The sequence below is a fragment of the Odontesthes bonariensis genome, chromosome 5 (assembly GCF_027942865.1).
Source record: "Odontesthes bonariensis isolate fOdoBon6 chromosome 5, fOdoBon6.hap1, whole genome shotgun sequence".
Classification (NCBI taxonomy): Eukaryota; Metazoa; Chordata; class Actinopteri; order Atheriniformes; family Atherinopsidae; genus Odontesthes; species Odontesthes bonariensis.
Genome location: NC_134510.1, coordinates 28,087,283 through 28,108,045, shown reverse-complemented (window position 1 = coordinate 28,108,045; position 20,763 = coordinate 28,087,283). Strand labels below are relative to the sequence as shown.

The 20,763-nt window shown below is 39.0% G+C and overlaps 3 protein-coding genes across 3 annotated transcripts; all 3 read right to left on the bottom strand.

The window, feature by feature from the left end:
* Positions 1-8,233: 8,233 nt before the first annotated feature.
* LOC142380816 (trypsinogen-like protein 3) lies at positions 8,234-11,958 on the bottom strand. The gene is made up of 5 exons (XM_075466733.1): positions 11,919-11,958; positions 11,687-11,825; positions 10,813-11,066; positions 8,829-8,965; positions 8,234-8,642 (listed from the first exon to the last, which is right to left on the bottom strand). The coding sequence occupies exons 1-5, from the start codon at positions 11,956-11,958 to the stop codon at positions 8,454-8,456; spliced, it is 759 nt and encodes a 252-aa protein (XP_075322848.1). The 3' UTR covers positions 8,234-8,453.
* A 2,288-nt stretch (positions 11,959-14,246) lies between these two features.
* apoc2 (apolipoprotein C-II) lies at positions 14,247-16,061 on the bottom strand. Its single transcript, XM_075466732.1, has 4 exons — positions 15,939-16,061; positions 15,559-15,619; positions 14,889-15,045; positions 14,247-14,791 (listed from the first exon to the last, which is right to left on the bottom strand). Exons 2-4 carry the CDS (start codon positions 15,605-15,607, stop codon positions 14,701-14,703), a joined length of 297 nt encoding a protein of 98 aa, XP_075322847.1. The 5' UTR covers positions 15,608-15,619; positions 15,939-16,061; the 3' UTR covers positions 14,247-14,700.
* A 2,113-nt stretch (positions 16,062-18,174) lies between these two features.
* Positions 18,175-19,725, bottom strand: apoa2 (apolipoprotein A-II). Its single transcript, XM_075466731.1, has 4 exons — positions 19,633-19,725; positions 19,459-19,503; positions 18,717-18,927; positions 18,175-18,625 (listed from the first exon to the last, which is right to left on the bottom strand). Exons 2-4 carry the CDS (start codon positions 19,499-19,501, stop codon positions 18,469-18,471), a joined length of 411 nt encoding a protein of 136 aa, XP_075322846.1. The 5' UTR covers positions 19,502-19,503; positions 19,633-19,725; the 3' UTR covers positions 18,175-18,468.
* Between the last annotated feature and the right edge of the window lie 1,038 nt (positions 19,726-20,763).

Here is a 20,763-nt window from a genome sequence, read left to right as displayed (position 1 = left end):
AAAAGAACTAAGTAGTGAAGATTGTTACAGAGCCAGCAGGGTCTTCTCAACCTGCTCTGTGCTGTAAGTGAAAACATGGGAGTTTTCAGTCGCTTTCAGCCTGAGTGCTTGCTGAGTTACTGGTTTCAACTCTCCTGCATCAACTGTTTACGTGTATGTAAGGAGCCCTGCTATTTCTCTCAGATGGATCCTTATCAGCTTATCTGGCCTGTCCACTTCATTTGATGCTGGATCAGAGGACATACTGTAGCTCTGCATAATCTCTCTCACACACCCACAGGATGAAATGCTTCTGTGTGAGAGAGTCGGTGTTTCAGAGGTAGACGCTTAGCAGATTCTGTTCTTCTGTAAGTATGTGTCTGTTGGAGTAAATTATAAACCTCCAGAGTTCCCCTCCCTCTTCCCCGCACTGTCTGGCTGTGTTTGTGACACACCACGCCACTATGTTCATACACTGTAGTAATGTGGGCCATATACTTCTGTAGTTCTGCACTGTACAAAGTTGTCTTAGTGTCATTCTAACTAAATGTTGGGTGGGGTTGGGGGAGGGAAGCGCTAACATTCCTTACTAATTGTATGTGCCCTACATCCCACCCTCCTCTCACAGATAGCGTTTATGGCGCAGAATGCTTTAGAAAATTGCCACCAAACGTGCATATGGGAAGTCAACCTTTTTCTTGAGGGGCCAGAGCGGAGGTTCTGTATTGCGTTTCAAAGATTAGCTTTTATCCTGCAGCAAGGACAGAACAAAGTCAGGATCATATCAGGGAATGCTTGTCCAGTCGGGATTCAAAGTCAGCCTGTCCTCAGTGTGCGCATGATAGATTTATATATATTTTAATCTATATATATATTCAACCAGGTGTGAGAGCACGTCTAATTATTTATCATTTATGTTTCTTTGGCATAAAGTTGTAATATTTGGTTACAGCGGGACTGTTGAGAGTAAATGCACTTTTACTGACTTTGCTAATGCACAGAAAAGTACAGATCTTTGTGGCTTTATCAGTTTTGTGTAGACGACACCGTGCTGCAGGCAGGGACTTCCCAGGTTTGCAGTGATATAAGACTCGATTTTTCTTTCCTGTGTTACAGTCTTGTCAGACAGCTTTGCTCGAGGGAGTTTGTCATGCTCACCTGGTCATGGCAAAGGGACATCGCTTTCTGCCCCAGTGTGCACGGTTTCTGTGTTTTTGAGCAAGATGTGCACTGGAAATTACCTGATCACTGCAGTGAGCAGCTGTATCTAAAGTGTCCCCCCAGGTGATGTTTTCTTACTGCATTCCTAACACTTACATAGATTTTCAAAAATATTTTAAGGCAAGACACAACATGTTCCGATATGTAGCAGGAGTGTGAGCAACCCTTCTTTAGAAACAAACATACAGTGAAATAACGTTGGTGTAAAAAGAAGAGAATAACTGGCATGCATCCATGGCAACGAAGCCAGTCTACGGTGCTTTTAGAGAAGTCGGTAGCAAAGGAAGCCAAATGGAGTCCCTGTGGGGTTTACCTCTTTGTTGCTGTAGCTCTATTTTGAGTGAACTATTACAGAGAATTCATGTATGTCGGTGCTTGACTGTGTTTGTTTGATCATCCTCAACATAGCTCCATCTGTAGTAATGCATTATCAGAGTAGAGTGTAATCTCTTTTTTCCATCCCTGATGCATTTTGAAATCAGTTGATGCTGTTCCATTACTGCATGCCACTAATATGGCTCTGTGCTTTTGTTGTTTTCTCTGTCCTCTCTCTGCCTGAAGTGGCACAGATCCACCTTCTGGCTTCATTTGCACTACTACAAGTAAACACAAGGTGTAGGCTCAAGAATGTAAGAATACAAACACACGATGAACCATTGACCCCATGCATGGGCTCATCCATGTAAAAAAAAAAAAAAAAGAAAAAAGACAGACAGACAGACAGACAGACAGTTAATCTGAAAGAAACCAAATGAACCCAAATCACATAGCCTTGTCATATGTATTTGCTTTGTCTTTTCATAGCTGGATGTTGCATAGCCTTATAACAATTTGCATATCTAGTAAATGAATCTGCATATCTTGACAATCTTTGTGATAATTTTACATTTCTGTGAGATGTATTTTTCTTTTTTTTCTTTTGCTGCCCTGTTATGTGTTTTGTGGTCTTTATATCCTCTTAATCCTTCCTTGCCTTCTTGTGGGTCACCTTACTTATTTGTTGTGGTAATTTTGTATTTCCTTGTCGTCATTTTACATCTCTTGTGGTCTCTCTGGCCATTTTGCATGTGTCTGTGGTCTCTTCACATTTTTTTTTTCTTTTTGTCTCTATGGGATACTTTGCAGATCACAGGCTGCCTGCTGCATATTATAATATTGGAATGGGAAATCACCTGAAACTACTTTAGCTCTTAGTTGGCTGAATGATTTCTCAGGTACTCTCCATCTTAAAGCAGTGTTAAACGTACTGATTGCGTCCGCAACAGCACAACGCTCAGTGGGAGGTCATGTGACCTAAATATCATCCACAGAAGCTGAGCTTGTGGCTGTCTGTGCTGAAGCCTTGAACGAGCATTTTATTTCTAACTGCACAGACGTATGTTGATGTAGATTCTCAGTTCATGGTAATCCTAGTTAATTGAATTAAGGCAACTGGACTCATTTCTCTGTTCTTAAATAAATTTCACCTATCATCTGAGAGCCTTCTTCAGCTCTAACTTACTTGTTGAGACATTTCTCAAACCTAATCATTTGCATAAACTGTGTCCCTGTTCTGTCATTTATGAGTCTTCCCTGTACTGCAGACCCACTGCTGGTGTGTGTGTAACAGACAGGTCGAAGAAAACACAAAAATGATGAGATAAAGCAACATCGACGACATCCACGTTTGAAATAACAACACCCTTTGAAATTGGCACATCTAGAAGTGTGCCCTCTGCTGTGGGTGGACTCAGTCACATTGAGTTAGACCAAACATTTCAAGCACAGCAGTGAGTTCTTTACTTTGCTTGTTATAGGGAGAAAGAAAAGAAGAAGCTGGAGAGTAACTATTGGGAATAAGATGCAACTTTTTGTTAAAACAGTTAAGTTCACTACACTTTCACAATGTGCAGACCTGCAAAAATGTCCAATTCACCAAGTTTTTCCACTGGTTAAATTCATATTTATGGTTTTTGGTCAGTGATGTAATAGGTCAGCTGGAGGAAACCCAATGATAACAAGCTGAAAGCTACTGTATTGCCATTTAGTCAAGCAATGTCAAGCTCACCTTGGTCAATAACTTGATTACCTTCCGGGCTTCTATACTGGGACAAGGGCAGAGGTCCAAATAAATGATCAGTTTAAACACCTAGATGATTTAATTGCATAAGAAAGTTATTAAAAAAAAAGTGACTTTGGTTAAGCACAGTATTTTCACTAATAGCACTGCAATACAGTATGTAGTAATTATTTGTTAAACTGCTTGCGTCCAGCAAAATGCATGCTCATTTGAATTCAGAGCCATTTCCAATATCAATGCATTATGCATCCTCCACCTCTTTATCTTTTCTGTCTGTCAGACACACATACATTGTTTCTGTGGTTTTATGAGCCAAGGTTGTGTTGTGCTCAAGTAAACTCAGGTCTCCATGCTAACAATGATGATGGGAGCGGAGGGAAAGCCGAGAAGGATATTGTGTGTGTGTAACCGTGCATGTGTGGGTTGGAGCCAGATAGCCACAACATTCATTATCCCATCAGTTTGCATATTATCAGGACCCACACGCTCATGAATACATGTATTCACAAAACATGATTTTGATCACTTATTTGTTTACTTATCACCTCTAAGAGAAACAACCCACATCTGTTTATTTCTCTGCATCCCACATACAAATGCACACATACACACTGTCGCCTCTCAGTGTTCTCTTGTAGCTATTAGGCGAGTATCATTAAAGCTTTTCAGACTAATTATCTCCCCTGATGAGCCACAGGTCTCAATGGGACAACTGGGAGAGATCCAGCCTGATTGACTTGGCCTGTGCTATCCTCAATGAGCCGGTAGCCTAATGCAGAGAAGCACACACACAGACACACATGCAGCAGGTTGTGCTAATGTAAGGCAGCTTACCATATTCATTTACATCCCAGTGAAAAGTACTTGTCAGTTTTTAAGAGGAAAAAGCACATAATGGAGGGATGTGAGTGTAAAAGTGTGTGCACTTTCTCTCAGTTTGTGAATGTGAGTTTGAGTGCGTGTTCACCACTTTTCTCCTCTCATGAGCCAGGTGCCACAGGGGAATGCTGGGAATGTAAGTCTGCAATGAGTGATGGTGACAGTTTGCCAGAGAAACGAAGCGACGGAAGGAGATGGAAGAAGGGAGGGAGAAGCCCTGCGTTTATTCTGCAGATATTGTACCCCGCCACTGATAAGCTCTGTCACCCCCCTGGAAAAAGATTTCCCCCGATGGATCATCTTTCATTTTAATTCCCTCATTAATCAGTTTATACCATGGTGTTTGGGCAATTGAGGGTGATATTTGTTTTCAATGTAGGCCAGGCTTGCATTCCTGAGTTATGGCAGCCAAAATAGAGAGTAAGAGGCAGGGAGGGCCTTTAGAAACATTGCTATCATTTATATAATGTTGGTTGCAGGGAGTGTAGGGGAGAGGAAAGGAGCTAAAGTTAACCATTAATAAAGATAAGCATGTTCAAAATAGCCTAGCCGTGAGAGGAGATCCCAGAAGTTGTCACTCAGAAAGCCTCAATACTGTTTGTGTAAAGTCTTATTATGTTGGTCCGTTTGTCTGAATGAGGGTTCAAGAAGGTGAAAGCAACCTCTGGATTCCAAATGAACGTGCCATTTTCATTACATCTGTGCCTTTAAACAGTGCATGTTTTTTGTTGTTTGTTTTCTTTTTGTTCTTCTTTTTAACTTATTTTTTTAAGTCCATTTTGGCTTGTAAACCCTGGAGATTTCAAATATCTTCATAAGGAATCAGAGACATGCTGAGCGAGCATTATTTCGATAACAGCTACTGGCCAAGCTTTATGGTACAGGTCAACATCACCTACTGAATAAGTTTAATGAATTAATGAGTCTTTACAGTGACCAGTGGCTAAATCCTAATGGCTGTAATCTTCCTCTGACAACCAAAAAGAATACCAAAAATTCCATGAACTACCATGAGATTTTGTGCAAGCATTCATTGTCCCCACTGAATTGTGATAATTTGAGGGAAACTTTATTTTTTCAGCCAGCTTCATAAAAAAATGAAAATTAAACTTGTTTCTGACCAAATTATTGCAGAACTGAAACATTTATACAATCCACTCCCTTAATGTTTCATTTGGATAGTGACCATTGCAAACAATTATTTATCCTGATTATACACATGTTAGCAGTGTCAATGTAAAGACTGACAGCTAAAAAGTGCCTTAAGAAGCTACACCTTACCTAGCATGATAATAGACTTCCAGTTCTGCTCAATGTTGGATTAAAAAAAGGACACTAATACCCTGAAAGATGCAGTTCATTCTACTCCCCTTCTATACCAGTAAGACAAAATCACTGTCAACTATAAAGTGAATAACAGTGATCATCTCACTGCAATACTTACTTTTGCTGGGAAACCTTTGGCCCTAAAGCTAATGCTGGTGTTACCAATAACAACCAAAACATAATAGCAGATTAAGCCCACCCCCCACAGAACCTCCTGATGCAAGATAATGTGCCCCTTACAGGGAGAAACAACTCCCGTATAATGGCCGGGTGATGGAAGAAGCCCATTCAACAGACGCCCACCCCTCAACCCATTGGAACCAAAAGATTTGCTGGCAACATCATTAAGCCAAACACCACAGGACACCTCTGGAATATAGGCTTTATCTGCAAAGTTCTGGTGAATTTTGTGATATTTGTCTTATCAGACCTCCAGCTCACCAAAGTAAACTCATATTGTTTGTTGAAAAGATTTTAACTCAAAATGTCAGTTGTTTAACCTTATTGAAAAGCAACGACTCTCTTTATTTAGATACAAAGGAAGGTTCAATTTAATCTAAAGTTTACAGAGAAGAGCTGAGGTAATTGCAGAAGTGCATAAGATGAGCAAGTTCAAATACCAGAAGGTTTATAGCGAGATTAGACGATTACAGAGAAGCATTAGATCTAAAAAGCAAACTGTGAATATGTGAGCCACACCCTCTTGGAGGGAGGTATACAGGCGACCAATAGCATGCAGATCATTTGGGATTCAGTATACAAAGACACCAACAATATATATATGGGAAAATATAAGATTATATAAGATTTCAGACTTCTCTTTTTTGGTATTCTGACGAAAAGAAAAAAAGAAAAAGAATAAAAAATCCATTGTAGCTCCTGTAAAAGCTTGCTGTTACTCACAAGTCATTGAATTAAATTGCTCTCAGTCAAATCCCTCAGAGTTGTGAACAATGGTTATCCTAAGCGCAACTCAAAATAAGAAAAACCAAATGCTTCAAACTTCCCCCCGCGCATACACCCCAATTAATATCACACTGCGTTCTAAAGTGACATCCCAGCTACCAAAGTCAACCCCTCAGTTTGCCTTCTGTCTCCCACTGAGGTGAGAAAACATGAAGAGAAGGGGTGAGGACGGGAGAGAAATGCTGTGAACAGATGGCAGAGTGGCCCCTCTGTTTGGGTGATTACGGACGCAGCTGTCAGTCACTTTTCATGTAAGTGTGTGTGCATGTGTATATTTGAGTTTGTGTCTGTGAGCATGCCTCTGACTTCCCCATGTGTTCCCCAGTTCCTTTGTGTCTTGGTAATGTTAGATCGCATCCACGTGTTTATTGCTGTAACATATTTTTGCAAATGTCTTGGTGTGTTTGCAGAGTTCAGACAAAATGTAAAGAATGTGGAATATGGGTCACCTGTCCACACCGACGCTCACTCTCTGGTCTCTCTGTGGCCCTCGTGTTTGTATTGTTGGGCTTTACCATCCTCTAGTGGTTATTCATATAATTTATTCCTTGATCTTTGGCAGCATCTGCTCGCCATCAGGCAATATTTCCAGACACATCTTATTACCAGAATATCTGTATTTGACTAATTTGTTTTCAATGTTTTAAAATAATTAAGTGTATTAATTTAGGAAAAGATTTTCATTAAGAAAATTGTTTTTCAAACAAAATACAAATTACTCATGTAAAACACAGAAGTCAGTTTGTTACATAAGAATTCCAAGTTAAACTTACATGAACTGATCTTTATGTTCAGTGGGATGTCGTAGAAGAAGCTGCTCCAAGATAGCAAAATAGTTGTCCCAAATTATCCCAACCCAACATATTCATCTTACGCACAGCGAGGCAGTACACTCCTGTTTGCTAGATCAAACATTCTGGTCCACACTGGACCACATATTGAATGTAATGAGGGCACTTGCTTGGTCTGTTCTAGTTTGACAAATCTGAGCAACAAGTGCACAACATGTATTGTCTGATCTCAACTCTCAATGAACCAAAAAGACCCAAACTACCACCAATCTGCGCCACAATATGAAAGATTAGGCCCTAACCTGACATTTATCTGGGCAGTGGATATTGTTACTTGTATTATTAATGTGAGAAAGCAATACAAACAGCTGACTCTTTCCACAACCAGGAAACGAAAATTCAATAAATCTTGTATAGTCATTGTATCAAACCACATGATGAATGTTAGGATAATATTTACAGCATTTATATAATATTTACCATCGTGCAGCTTTCAGGGAATTATCCATCTCTTTGTAGAGAAATTGATATAATCGTCAATTTGTTGCTTTATTACAGTACTATTTGATACTCACCAGGTGGTGTTACTGCAGACTTTTTACGCTGAAAATAGCTGCTAGGCTGAAATTAATCAAAAAATGTCCACTGTGGACTGTTTAAGCAAATGAAAAGCGGATGTAATACTCCACTGAGATCAGGAATGCCCCAGATTCAGGTGATAAGCTCTGTATGTTCCTCACAGTGAGCAACATCTTTAGTAGTACACACTAAAAACTCACTTGATCTCTTGTGAAATTAAACATTCTGTAGACAGCAGTTTCAAGCACAAGTGGTGATATAGCTTATAGTTCAAGGAATTATTGGCTTTTAGGGCTAACCAGTGGAGCAAAACAAAAAGATATCAGCAGCTATCAACCAGCTAAGAAAAAAAAGTGTGTAATGATACTTATGACAACAATATAAAGTGGATAAACACAATTCATTTATTTTTATTAAATTACAATTTCTGCCTATGAAAAGATATTGCATTGCTTGTTTTCTTTCAACAGATTTTCAAGTAACCATGTGAAATAGACAATTCATTTGAGTTTTACTATTACCTAAAGTTTAACTTGCACACAATCTTAATTGATTATGACCTCTAAGTTTTCATTTCAATTACCGACCATCCCCTGCCAAATGGTGAGGAGCAGTGTTCATAACAGTGTTTTCTATCTCTGTGTCTCTGCTCTTTATGTCGTCGTCATCAGTGGACGGCGTGTAGTTGTTGGTGTGAAGTTGTTCATTACGTTGTTGATCCAGTTATTGTACATGCAGAGTTTGGTGTAAACTGTGGGGTCTGCCGGGTTCTCGCAGCCATGCCTGAACCATGTCACGCCCTGCAGCTGGCCATCGCACACCATCACACCGCTTCTCTCGTTCTGAGGACAGGGGACAGTAAAAAAAAAAAACACTTAAAATATTGTGTGCAATGTGAGACGGAAATGCTATGATACTGTAGGGTAAGATGAAATTAATAAATACATTGAGAAAAAAAACTAAGATGAGCACAAAGACAGAAGTAGTGGCAAAAAATTGCTTTAGCTTTGGTTAGGGTCCATGCTCACCAGGCAGTTGTCTGTGTGCGCTTGACCAGCGCAGACCATTTGTGGGCCCCAGTACACGTATGGAGGGAAGGTGTTCATGCAAGTCTGATCATCCACGATAGGCACAGTTATACACTTCAGGTGTGGAGAGGGGTCATCTGTTTTTAGGAGGAAAGAGATGGAATGTTATTATTCATCTTTATGTCTGAAATTGTGAAAACAAAATGGATATAACATGTATCGGGAGTGAGAGGTTCAGGAAGTCCTTTGTCCCCACAGTCATTATGCTTCTTAACAGTGACTGCTGACATGTTCTTCTGACATTTATTTATTCATTTATTTTTTTCTAATATACAATCATTGTAAATATTTTGATTGAGTGACATGAAAATTTGAATTTCCCCCGCAGGAGATGAAGAAAGTATTTTTCTATTCTATCACTTGTAAAATTGCATGTCATTTAAATTATTTGACAAGAATGTTCTTTCATTCTACTGGTTAATGGATTGCCTCCTGTTTTTATGCACAGCCACTTATTGCCCTGGAGCATAAGATCTCAACTGACTCTCAACTCTTGATCACTGACTGGGCATTTTAACACATAGACAAAGGAGGCCATGATAACATAGAATGTTCATGCCTTGTTAGAGCTGCAGTGACCAGAATAATAACAAGTTTTTTTATCAAATACATTTCAAATTGCTGATGACTCAAACATTACCCTGACTCATGGGCGAAATATTAAAGCAGAAGTGCTGTAAGCCTAAATCTAGTGTAAGGCTTTTCTCCTGTACAGACGTTGTTACTACTACTATTGCGGCAATTTTTTTTTCTTCTTTCTTCTGAAGAGTGTTAAGATGGATTGAAGACGCATTTGCAACCACCAATCAAAGTGCAAACTTTGATAAGGAACGTGTCACACATGAACAAAACTTCATCAGAAGAGAGGCTAATGTTGTTCCAATGAGTCGCATGACTGTAGATTACCATGAGCACGTTTGCATGACACGAAATAGAAAATGATCATCATTGCTGGTCTTACCAAAGCCAGACTTTTATAATGCATATAAAAATGTTAGTCAGACTGAAATTGTATGAAATCAAAGCCTGACTCAGTGGCACTGAAAGGATCGGATTATTGGCTAAATTACAATAAAACTGAGTTATTAAGTTCATGTAGACATCTTAATCTGACAAGAAATTGGATCGGATCGGATTACTCGTGATCGGATTAAGACCCCGAGATAACTCGGTTGAAAGTCAAATTAAACGTGTTTGTAGACGGGTGAAGCATGTGGTGAATTAGACTTTTAGACTTTGTGTTCTGCGCATGCTCAAGATTTTTTCTCGGGGTCGGGAACCGGAAGTTGGAAGAGACGATATTATAATTGTCGCCGCCATCGGAAAGAAACAAACAACGTGATGGAGAATGCGCCGTTCGCGTTTGTGCAATAAGCAGCTCATCACAGACGAAGTGTAGAGGGAAGTAGCTTCATCTTGTTCGCCTGATTTTGTTGTTGTTGGTGGTGAAGCGATCAACCGGAAGTGGCTCTATCAGCAATAGTTGAAATGGGTACAGCGCCACCTATCGTATCGGAGTATGACATGCTTTGTGCCTATGATTCGATTCATTCACCGCCATATATCCAAGGATAATTACCCTTGCTCAAATAAGAAGCATAACCCAACTATAGCCATAATCGAATTATTCTCATCATGTAACCCCACTAAATCAGTGTCATTACTGACACACCCAGAAAATGCAGCTGTCGTTGACATCACCCCTGTGTTTATTTGCTCAAGCATGTATAATAAAGTTTAATTCCTAATAAAGCTGCTATAAATAATGCTGAAGGGACATTTGTGTGCCTTCACAGGAGAACTTTCGAACGTATTTTGAAATATTTAATTACAGTGGGTTGTCCTGCAATTATACATATGTTTTAGTTTGATGACAAAGTAATTACATGTAAAATCTACAGTTCTACCTTTAAATTCCACTTACACTGATTTGCAATGGTGGAGCCCCAGCCACTGACGGAGCAGGTCTCTCCAGGCTGTGGGCAGCGGCTGGGCAGCGGAATAGGCTTCACAAACTGGGTGAAGCGAGCCGGCTGGGCCAGGCGCACCATGATGAGGCTGTGGAGAGGTGAGCGGTAGGGGCTGTGACGGATCACGTGAGAAACCTTAATGTGCTGCTCGGTGCCTTCCTCCACAGTTTGGTCATGTTCCCCCAGAGACGCGATGGTGTTGTAGGTTCTGCAAAGGATAGAGACGAGACTTCAATTCATCAAGCTCTGTGGCCTCAGGCAAAAACAGGTCCATGACTGAGGAACAGTACTCTGTGAACAAGACGTGAACAGCAGGTTGATGAATAAGGTTTAATTAAAGTCAACCTGAGATTTTTCAACACCAGTCAGCAATACTTAGTCTTTCTAACACTATCCAAGAAAGACTAAAAGACAACACTGAATAAAACAACAGATTAGATCTGACTCAACAATGTTTGGTTAAATGTACTGCCATGCTTGTCGTGTAACAAAAATCTAAGTGTCAGAAAAGTTAACAAAAAGGTCTGCTCTTTAAATGAATCACTGTTTTTAGTGGGAAAACAATTACAACACACACTAAGGGTTTTTAAATCCCTTCGGGAAACCTAGAAACTCTGGAGCAGCTCATTAAAGACGTATTTAAAAAGCCAGGGCACTCGAACTACAGACAAAAGGAACAACATCAGAAGATATTTGAAGTAACTCGGCCTTATTTTATCACAAATAATGATAAAATCTCAATTCAACTGCTGGAACTTTGTGGAACCAACCCCTCCAAAAAAATTTTAAATCAGTTTTCAGTTGGCACTATGATTCAATAACACCTACGATGGTTGGCAATCAAAGGAGGTCACTATCCACCACTCATTGATAAGCGCTCCACTGCAATGCGTTCCACCGTGCAGCCTGACATGCCAGGGTCTTGAATGAGGTTGGCACTCTTTGTTTGCCTGCAGGGGAGATGCTCCTAAAAACCACCAACAAGATCAAAGAGAAATTATGACAGGCTAGTCTAATATTCATCTCCTCTGTTTTACATCACAACTTGGTAAGTTCTTACCTGCAAGCCCCAAAGTAGCAGCCAGAAGAAGAAGATTCATCTTGTTTTTGAGGTGCTCTTCCTGCAAGACTGTATGTGCTGTATGTACTTTCATCAGTCTGTCTACTTTATACCTTCAAACTTTTGGAGGACAGTGGGAGGAACAGGCAATGAATTAACAATCGGCATCATTTCCCACTCTGCCATAAACTTTGTAATAACCTTATCAGATAAATTGGCGGCACCTCAGGCTTACAGATTATTCGGTTAGTGACGCACCTTGTTTCCTGTAACTCTTTGTTCCTCTCTGAAAACAAAGAAGACTACATTCAAAGTATAGTTTTCTTTTCTAGGTGTGCTTTTAGTTTAGTTTAGTTTTTTATTGCACGAAGATCATCGAAAAGCTGGATAGTATTCTTTTGACTTTTTTAAATCCAAATTCATGGCTTAATCTGTTCAAAGTGCACTCAAAAATGAACAACTGTGCCTTAGATAAATGGACAAATGTTTTGTAATGACAACAAAGATAAACACCTAAGAGTTGGGAAATGATTTCCTCTTTATAAAGTTAATATTTTACCATGATGCAATATTTAAGAGGCCTAAGACATTGAAGAACTCTGAATCGTCTTCTTGGAAGTCTAAATATTTGCTAATGATATTATTTTTCTCTTCAGGTCTGATTTAAGTAGACATTTTTGCACTCAGGCTCAAGAATAAGTGGGTTAAATTTTCAGCCACAACTTTATAACCACTTACAGGTGAAGTAAATAACATTAGTTATCTTTTTAGAGTTTGGTTCTGGTGAGGAATCTGGCATTCACTTACCTACTGGGGCAATGGTATCACAAGTTGTTTCAGGACAAGCTGTACAGCCAAACCTAACAAAGAACAGGGAGAGCCACTACATAGAGGACATGGTGTTAACCTGGCTATTAGATTCCAAAGATCCTGATCTGTAAAAACATCCACGGGCTAAGCTGGAACAAGCCAGATCCAAGCTCTTAGGAGCCAAAGGGTCCGTTGCTAGTGTCCTGCTTCAAGTGTTCACATGGCACCACCATAGCTTGTCTGCCCATACCTCAAAGTTCTGAGCTGTCCTGGCAGCATCAAGGTAACTAATCTCTTTATTCTTTCTGAACATTTCTGACTGAGTGATCTGTTTGCCCCTGAATGACTCCAAAACTTCACCTGTTATCAATGTTTCCATGTTACTTCTGTGTTCTCATTTATTTCCCAGCTGTTGGATATTTCTCAAGAGACCATAGTTAATGTTTTAAAAATATCCTGTGACAAAACAGCGTGTCAGTTCTATCGAAACAAGGTTCTCGTTGCATCACGTAATATCCACTAATTAGAAGCAGTGGCTTAAGAAGCTCATCAGCTGATAATAACCGCAGTCAAATAAAAAGTGAAAGAGCACTGAGAGTAATTAAAAACTCTGCATATTTAGTTATCATTGACTGATAATAACATGGTGAGTTTCTGTTTGTGTAAAGATCTGGGGAATTTTACACAGAAACTGGAGTAGACTTTTTGTTGCGTGATGCTGAAAACTGCAGATACTGATAGATTAAATTAAATTAGCATCAGTCCGAATTATATTTCTGTATTTTTTTGCCTATTAAGGGAAACTACTTTACATATGGTTTACAAATTCAAAACGTATACATATTCTCACACAGTCTTGACACGTCTGCGCACGCATTCAACAGCTGTGCTATGACACAGATCTGCACTTTATCGACATGTTGAGTGCTTATATAACAACTGCAGCAGTAGTAGAAGTGGTAGTGTTAGAAAAGCTTGGCCCTTTAAAAACCCACACGCAATATGCAGTTGTCCTCTGACTCTCTACAGTGTTTTTCTTCTGAAACACCAACATAAGATGGTGCTTAAAAGCAAATTCATCTCTTGTGTATGTTGTCCTGCAGCCTCCGAAGCAGCAGCATATTGTGGATGTATTCATGAATTAAAAATCCCAGCACCCTTGCGTCAGTTGCTGTCAGAGTCAATAAAACAAAACGTCCCAGTCTTTGTTTTTGATTCATGTCTCTCAGTTTCTCCATGCTCATATTCAAAATGTTTTGTTTTTTTCGTCTTTTCATCCAATATTAATTGCAGCAGAAGCCTTCTGTTCTGGTGATGCCTCTGCTCATTGCAGATTTATGCAGACAAAACATGTGATTCTGCACACCTCTGAGCTGACAGAAGACACAAAGCTGACACAAACAAATGTCAAACACGATGTGAAGTTATCATGAATCAACCACATGAACAACTTTTTTTGCATAAATATTTTATTTCAAGATATGACACAAACATCTAAATTTAAAGGTTGGATGGCCATTCGAGTCAACTGTGAGAAAACAGAAACACCACTAGGTGGTGTCAGACCACAAGATTAATGCCATTGTTATTTGCACATCTGATTGTTTTCCAACTCTTGAGACCCATGCAGAAATTTGTGGTGTATGGAAATATGCTCAGTGCCCCTTGTGTTCGCCAGATTTTTCCATCCAGTTCCTCTGGGTGAGCTATTAGTTGTTTTTTTTTCTAAGGATTTGTGGTCCTTACTGGGTGGTTATCACTGGTGCAGTGGCTCGTCACAAAGAGCACCGTGTCCGTTATTTCTGCAGTTGCTGTTTGAGGTCTTGAGGCTCCGTATGGTGAAATATGTGATAGGTTCAGAATGTCAAATGGTTTGTGGGCATTTCATGTGCAGGTTGAGCATTCTTGTATTGTCAGAAATGGAGGCTAAGGGTCTTTGATAATAAGTTTTCTTTTTTCTTTTTCTTTTTTTTTACTGCTCTTTGTAGAAAATGTGGTAAAGCTGATCTTGCATAATGCCAGCATAGGTGCTTACCACTGTGGTGGTGTCTGTATAAAGATTCCTGTGGAGACATAACACACAGAAAGTGAAGAGTTTTGACGATAGATAGATATCTATGTCCATACACTATGAATATATTCGCATTTTTAGTCTCTTACTTTGCTTTCTCCTCCAGCTTCAGGCCCTTGATGCTATCCACGTATCCACTGACAGTGTCAACGGCCCCGTCATAGTAGGACTTGACCACATCTGTGATCTTGGACAGAGTCCCCTCCTCTTCTTCAGCCTGCCTCGGCATGCGGAAGCTTTCAGCACCTGCGTGAAAACCGGTCACATGAGTCGAAGGATGCCAAATTTGATCAGTAAAACAAGGTAAATGTTTGTTTCTATTCAGGTTAACAAAAGGATGCAGTTTATCCACCTCAAAAAAAAAAAATGTAAAAACATCTGAAAACAACATGACACACTGCTTGATAGCACGAGACACTGCATGTCTGAAGAAAGGGAAGATATAACCTTTTAGCTTTTCCTCCTTGTTCAGCAAAATAAAACTTTTTTCTTATCAAGCTTCTTTATTCATTCGAAGAATATTTTTTCTAAGATTAGATTTAGAAATATATTTTCTATTTATTTCCATATACTCTTATTGTTTGCAAATGAACATGCACTAATCATTTACACTTTGTTTCTTAAACAAAACTCGTAATGTTATGAATTCAAACAAATCTAAATACTGGCTTAATTAGCAATAGTTTTTTTTTTCTAAACTTAAACACTAACTAAAACACTTCTATAATTGGTGTTTTTCTCATCTGGGGATACACTTACTTAGTGCAAGAAGTGCAACAAGCACAGTGATGACCAGCAGCTTATTCATGATGATGCAGATCTGTGAATGGAAAACAACAATGAGACGCTTAAACCTTAACCCTCTCTTTCCACTAGGGTGAAGCACTGTCATATACTTCCCCACTCGGGTCCTGCTGAGGTATTTATGTTATTTACACTCACTCACCAAACATAATTGTTTTTACGCCTATGATATGAAAACAAATTGTATCTTCATTTTCTATTTTGTTCATCCTTTTACCCGATCAAAAGGTAATAGCCATCTGCCTTTCTCCAATTCTATACGCAACAAACATGTGATTTCAACACTGCTGCCGTCTCATTTATTCAAAAAATGAAACAAAAGTGTCTGTACTCACAGTAATCCTCTTCAGAAACGTCTGTGAAAAGAAAACAGAATAGGAAGCACCACCAAGCAGAGCTGTTTATATAGGAGTGTAAATGTGTTGACTTGTCGCTCTCAGAGCCAAAGTGCACTTTGTGGGAGATAAACCTGCACTGTTTGCAGGACAAGTGTGTCACTGAGTTTTGATGAAGTAGACATTGGGACTACCTAAGGAGATGACTTTTACATGATCCATATGACAGCTGTAGTCATGTTTCAAGTCTACAAACACATGGACTGAAGGTGGGGGTCTTGCAAGAAATGTCTCCTCTAACCCACATTTTGAATATTCCACAATCAGCTACTCCTTATTGATTAGATCAGGAGCTTTTCTTATGCAGCATGCACTCGCACCTTCATTAGGAGGCGCCCGTTAGTTGCATAATAAGGCTGATGTGGTCATGGCACTCAACAATGGTTCTAAGTCCAATTAAGATGGACCTAAGTCTGGAGTTTGGTGAACACATCATCCATGCTGAATCAGGTTACGAGACACTTTGGCTGGCTGGACTACAACAAAAGACTGCAGCTTTTTGCCCTAAAAAAAGTCTAAAAAACTCACTGCTTGACTCAAATATAAGTGAAAACTACTTGTTTGTGTCTTATGATTTGATTTGAAAGGAAATTGTTTGTTTCGTCCTTAAGTGACCTTGATAGTTTTTAAAAAAGACATCCTGATCAAAATTGTTGTTTACTTTTGATTGGTTTGCCTTTCTGGCCTTTAGACTGTGGTTATATATTGAAAGTAAATATTTGGATACTTGGATTGGGTTAATAAGTACTAATGTTTCTTGCTTGCCATTGAGCAGCATTTTGCGCACACGATTTTCACACCATTCAGAATTTGCGTAATTTTGCTCACTTCAATCAGATTTCTAAGAAGAAAAACAAAATAGAAAATCTCGACCTAAAGAGTGCAAGATTATAATCATTTATGAAATCTTTAGATGTAGTTTTCTGTGATTTAAGAGCACATTGCTATCTGTTAATCATCAAACCCCAGCTTAAGAAATATATTGATGTTATTAATCTGTAACATTTATGAATTGTAATAGGATAAACCTTTTTCTGTTGTAGTTTGCAGAGGAGAAATCCATATTTCCACAGGCTGCATAAAAAATGGTGAGAAAAATATTTTTCATATTAGAAAACTATAAAGATAATCAACAGTGCAATAGATATAATTGAAAGCTATTTGGAAGCATCAAACTTTAATAATTAAGTTTTTGTTTTTTTTAACGTGACACTGAGTAGGAGACAAAAAGACCACAAGGTCTCACTTTTGATCCCTCATTTGGAAGTCTTTTTCTCTGTAAGAAAACATGTAGATCCAGGCCAAAGTAAACATTGGAGCCTGTCATGTGATCCAGCCTCACATGTCATGTTGCTTGTGACCTCAGGACTTGGCTCAGTTTGAGTCCAGCTGCAGGCAGCTGCGGGGTTCAAATTGTCAGAGAGCTTGTGGCTTTGATTCGGTCCAGCTGATGACTTGCTCTGTTTGGTTATCATTTAGCTGCATAAAGGCTTCATCAGTGTTGGCTGCAACAATGACACTATACTCTGCTGTTAGTTATCATGTGTGTCATGTGCATTATTGCAAAACAGTGTTTTTTTTCTTTAACTGAAATGCCCGAGACGGTGAGAAGTGACAGCGTGAAAAAGTGACGCTGTCCACATGCTCTTGCACGATATACCCTCAATTAACTGGTAACACCTATCAACACTAAAAAAATCCCACAATCTCTGACTCATAGAAATTTGACACGACGCATCATTACAGATGAACAAAGTTTAGCTTTACACTTTTAGTTCAAGCAAATGTTTTGGCAGTAGAATTCCATTCTGTTAATGTGTTTGTGTCACTGAGACGTGTGTTATCATATGAACACACAGGTTGCAGTTGTTTTTTTTTCATCATTATGAGGAAAAAGGTTCGCTTGCTTGGCATTTACGAGGCCAGAAATCCAAGTGTTCTATTCAGAGCAAAGGTGGCAAAGTATATTTATTAGTGTCTGCAGTGTGAAATATTTCTTTAATCTTACATTTTTAGTTTTATCAAAGCTGAAACTATCTATAAATATATAATCATTGGTTAAAAAAAAAATCCCATAATGCTCAAATGGTTGACCTTTAAGTGATAACAACACGTTTTATTTAAACTGTATTTAATCATCTGTCTTCATTGTTTTGATAAAGAAGCACATTTCCAATCGCTTTTACTTCATTTTATTATTGAACACAGACACACTTACATACACAGTCACGCACACACACACTTCTGTTAGTGTATCAAACACATAATACTGCACATGCAGAACTTACACAGATGGTGTTGACATGTTTGCCAAGCTTGTAACTCTGCATGAATTGACAAATGCATTGATTTAAAAAGAGACAAATAATCTGCATTTTGCATGTGTCCCCTCAGCCTAAACTGATGTAGATTCTAAGATTTATCATCTATTACAGGCTTCTGACAGGCGGTTTGCTTCAGCTGGTCATCTTTACTCAGCGGGCATGATTCCGTCGAGGACAACCTTGATTTGGTCGATGGCATCGCTCAGGCCGGTGCCGACGTGGGGGCGCAGGTACTGTTCGTACAAACCCAAGAGTGATACACGGGCCTTATCCACTATGGGAGCTGCCTCTGAGCCCAGACCACTGCACAAAAAAGGGACAACAAATTATTTAAAGCAATATACATGTTTAAAGAAGTCATAACGTGGAAGGGGGGTTCTTTGTGAAAACTCACCCGGCGACCTTGGCGACGGCTTGCAGCTCAGGCCTGCTTTGCATAGCCTCCAGAAACTCCTTAGCAACCTGTCCACGTTCGCTGTCTCCGACGGCAGCCTGCAGCTTGCTGTAAGCATTCAGCAGTCTCTTGTAGAACACAGATTTCATTGACTCATATTTGTCAACAAGTTCCTGGGATGGTGCAGGAATGTCACACAGGCTTGTGGACACTGGGATGAAATAAGAAGAGTAGAACTTTATTTTCCAAACTACTTCAGTGCTATTTAAACAAAAACACAACTGCTGACAGGTTAAATTATATTCCTTTATTTTTTTTAAAGAAAGTACCACTGTTAAGTTTTGCATTGGAGAAACTTTGTTGGGATGTTTGTTTATAAATGTGAGTTTAAAAAAAACAGTGTAAAATCTGCTTTAATATGTCTTTAATTTATAAAAATCTGACTGCTACCATTAAGTGTAGTTTAAATATAAGCGTGCATCTTGCATGTCAACCACATTTAATGCAGTTTTGGAGCCATGCTGCATTGTCAATTAAACTGTTTCAAAACAGACAGATACACTGAAAACATGTACGATTCAGTCTTTTTTCCACCAAGGAATTAACTAATTCAAATGACATGATGAGAAATATCTAAAGCTTCTTCTGTTGCCTGTTGTCTGGTTTTCTATAGTCCTAACCATGCTTTGTTACTGACAAAAACATGCACAATTATTCACATAGCATTGAAATGTTGCCTTACCCTGCAGAACGAGGAATAGGGCAAGAACAAATTTTGCGTTCATCTCTGAAACGACAGAAAAGAAAGAAATGCAGATGAAAAATTAGATGTCTGAAAGGTTTTAGGAAAAGTGTGTGAAATAAAATATCATAAGTAGCTTTAGACAGAAGCTGCTGCTGTAACAATAATGATTACCTGCTAGTGTGCTGGATGTACTGATCCGAGAAATGACAGTCTTCTCTGGAGGCGAGTTGTCTGTAACCTAGAGCTCACATCTGGACAAGATGATATAGGGGGGGACTGCAAACAAACGTCATCTGATGACCATACACACATCTATACACACATGCTTGCATACACACACACACACACACACACACACACACACACACCCACACACACACACACACACACACACACACACACACGCACACACACACACACACACACATACTTTCACCTTAACAAAGTTCAGTGTACATTACCATTTGTGTACATGTGGAAATATGAGATTGTGCAATGTGCCTGACATGTAAGTTTATCTGTATTCATGGCAAGATGCACTCAGAGTTCTCCTGATAATGCAGAAGTTGTGTGTTTGCAAAATGAAGTTGTGTGTTTGCAAAATGTCGTAGTGCACGTATGTTGTACCAGTTACATCATATATGGCCCAGAAAAAAAGCAAACTTTGAATATGCTCCTGCTTTGATCGAACATGGTGTTGTGTCTTTCTCATCAGCATTTCTTTCACAGCATGGAGATTGGAGTCAAATGTTCAATCATCCCTGTACTGTCTAGACCAGTTGCATAAAACCCTGAGGCTTCACCTTTCTACCTCATAACCTTAGACACGCTGAATGAAAGATGATAAATACTTGCTTTCATAATGTTTTCTGCTTTTCTGCCTTTTTGTTTCCTATCTCTCACTTCTTTTTGTGACTCTGAACTTTTGATGAGACTTAATGATCCCACCAAGGACCACACTTATAAATTTCTCAGTACTATATATATATATATATATATATATATATATATATATATATATATATATATATATATATATATATATATATATATTGCAATCTATTTGTTTCTCTGATAAAAGTAATCCCTGCAAGATTCAGAAAAAAAGTAATGCTTTGGAAAAATGTCTGTGAATCTATGTTTCTACAGAACAGTACACACAACCACTTTTCCTGATTTCCTGATTCTCCTTTGTTTCCAAAAATCTAGGCCCATAATCAGATCTACTTCAGGGGCAACCAGAGGCGTTTCATGGAGCATTTGTTCGATTCTGTCTTTATTGTTCATGATCAGCAAAGCCTA